General features: G+C 59.6%; 1 protein-coding gene across 1 annotated transcript in view; it reads right to left on the reverse strand.

Moving 5' to 3' along the window:
* The window catches only part of flrt1a (fibronectin leucine rich transmembrane protein 1a), a gene marked incomplete at both ends in the record, with an annotated part of 2,094 nt that extends 219 nt beyond the window's left edge, over positions 1-1,875 (reverse strand). Inside the window, one exon of the mRNA XM_080529789.1 lies at positions 1-1,875. This exon is cut by the window's left edge and continues 219 nt beyond it. Coding sequence (XP_080385915.1) covers positions 1-1,875 — 1,875 coding nt within the window.
* Positions 1,876-2,249: the final 374 nt, after the last annotated feature.

Genomic DNA, 2,249 nt, shown 5'->3' on the forward strand with positions numbered 1-2,249 from the left:
GATGGTGGTGTCCTTCTTGGTACCGGACTCAATGTAGTCATCGTAGGTCTTGCCCTTCCTGGCACCACCTCCGCCGCGGCTGTAGTGGTCACGAGATGACAGGCGTCCCGCCCGGTGACCGTACCAGCAGAAGATGGCGAAGATGAGAGCCAGGGAGACGATGGCTGTAGCCCCGCCGATGATCCCTGCCAGGGGCAGTGTGGTCATGTGCTCCGACTCCTGGTCGTCCTCCTGGCCCACTTCTGGCTGATTGGGGTCTGTGGTTTCGGCTTTAGCACACACCGGAGCCTCGTCGGACTCCATGTCTCCGCCCGTCATGGCACTTTTGCCCCCTGAGCTGGCAGCAAGCGGCACCATGCAGATGATGTAGCTGGAGCGTGGGTGCAGGGAGGTGAGCAGGTACTCGCGGCGGTCGCCCCTCACCAGCGTCTCGGTGATGGAGCCCATGGCGGCCGTGGTGCCCAGCCGGAGCCAGCTCAGCCTGAATGAGGAGGTGGGCTGGGCCACGCTCCAGGTGACGCGGATGCTGTCGTGAGTGAGGGGCTTCACATTCAGGGCCAGGCTCTTACCCACGCCGCTGCTGCCAAGGGTGTAGTCCAGACCAGAGTCGGGAAGCCCAAGGCCAGGCCTCTTGGAGCGGAGGGTGAAGAGGGAGCCCTGCGGGGGGGAGAGGGTGGTGGAGCTAGCAGCGACTCCCCCTCCTACTCTGTCTCTGCCCCCACTGCCGCCTGTGGACCCTGCCCCAGCTCCAACAGGCCCTGTCCCTGTTACCTCACACTCCTCCATCTGGCTGCTGAGATCCTTGAGGGCCATGTCTCTCACTCTCTCTGGCCCCTGGCAGGTCAGGCCCCTCACAGTGATGGAGTTGCCACGCGCATGCAGCCAGTCATGCAGCCAGCGTAGGTTACAACCACAGTGCCAGGGATTACCCCGCACCAGCAGTTGTCCCAGGCTGTCTAGGTCCCTGAACAGCCCCCGAGGCAGGGTGGTCAGGTTGTTCCCAGACAGGTCCAGCCTCTGCAGCCTGCGCATGCTGTCCAGGGAGCCCCGGGGCATGTGGGTCAGGGCATTGTCCTGCAGGGAGAGCCGCTGCAGGTGGGCGCTGGGCAGGTTGAGGGGTGGAGTCTGCAGGGAGTTTCGCACCAGGGACAGCTCCGTCAGGTTAGAGAGGCGGGAGAACGTGTCGTCTGCGATGCGCTGGTTGGCCAGGAGGTTCCCGTCCAGGACGAGGCGTCTCAGGGAGGACAGGCCACGGAAGGCGTGCGTGGGGATGGTGGAGATGCGGTTGTCGTCGAGCCGAAGCTCCTCCAGAGAGGCGGGGAGCCCCGAGGGGATGCTGGAGAGGTGGTTGCGGGAGAGGAAAAGCAGCCGTAGCCGCGGGTTGTCCACAAAGGCCTGGTCCTCAATGCTGACTGTGGAGACAGAATTGTCATCCAGGTGGAGTTTCTCCAGCAGGGGCATGCGGGCAAGGGCGGTGCGGGGAAGCGTGCGGATGTTGTTGTCCTGCAGATGCAGCTCGCGGATGGAGGGCGGGAGGTGCACGGGGAAGTCGTCCAGCTCGTTGTCGTACAGGTAGACCACGCGGACAGTGAGCTGGTGCTCTAAGGAGGTGGGGAGGCCTGCGTTGTCTATGTGGTTGTTTTGCAGGTAGAGGATACTGGCAGAGGGGGGAAGCGAAGGGATGGAGCTGAGACCACGGTCGTTGCAGTAGATAAAGTCCTCGTCACATCGGCACACAGAGGGACACACAATGTCTCCGTCTTCGTACCCCTGCACCGTGGCGCCAGCAAACTCCAGAACATCGGCCAACAGAGTCAGGCAGAGTAAGAACAGGAAGAGCCAATCACGCAGCTCAGCCACGCCCTCAGGTGCCATGGTGCTGATAATGGTGAGCCTCTTCTCCTTTTCTGTGTCAAACTCTTTGATTGTTGAATCCTGATGACGGTCTCACGTCAGGTGGACTCCTTCGACTCTAGAGAGAATCAGAAAGACATTTCTTTTGAGTGACCTGATCTGTACGTGGGTTTCATTGAAATTGTAAGGGCACAGACATGCCAAGATATAACAGTCAGCTCCACAATGAACATTTATTCCATTATGTCTAAAGCGTATCTAACAAATTATTCATGGTCACTGCTAAATTGAACAGCCTTACTAATCCCTCTTAGTATCTCAACTTCAATCCTCTTGTCACGGTGTGGTGGCATTAAGGCTCTTTCAGTGGGAGGTTGAAGAAAGTAGAGGGTATT

Source organism: Nansenia antarctica (genome assembly GCF_963989245.1).
Source record: "Nansenia antarctica genome assembly, chromosome: 4".
NCBI classification, from domain to species: domain Eukaryota; kingdom Metazoa; phylum Chordata; class Actinopteri; order Argentiniformes; family Microstomatidae; genus Nansenia; species Nansenia antarctica.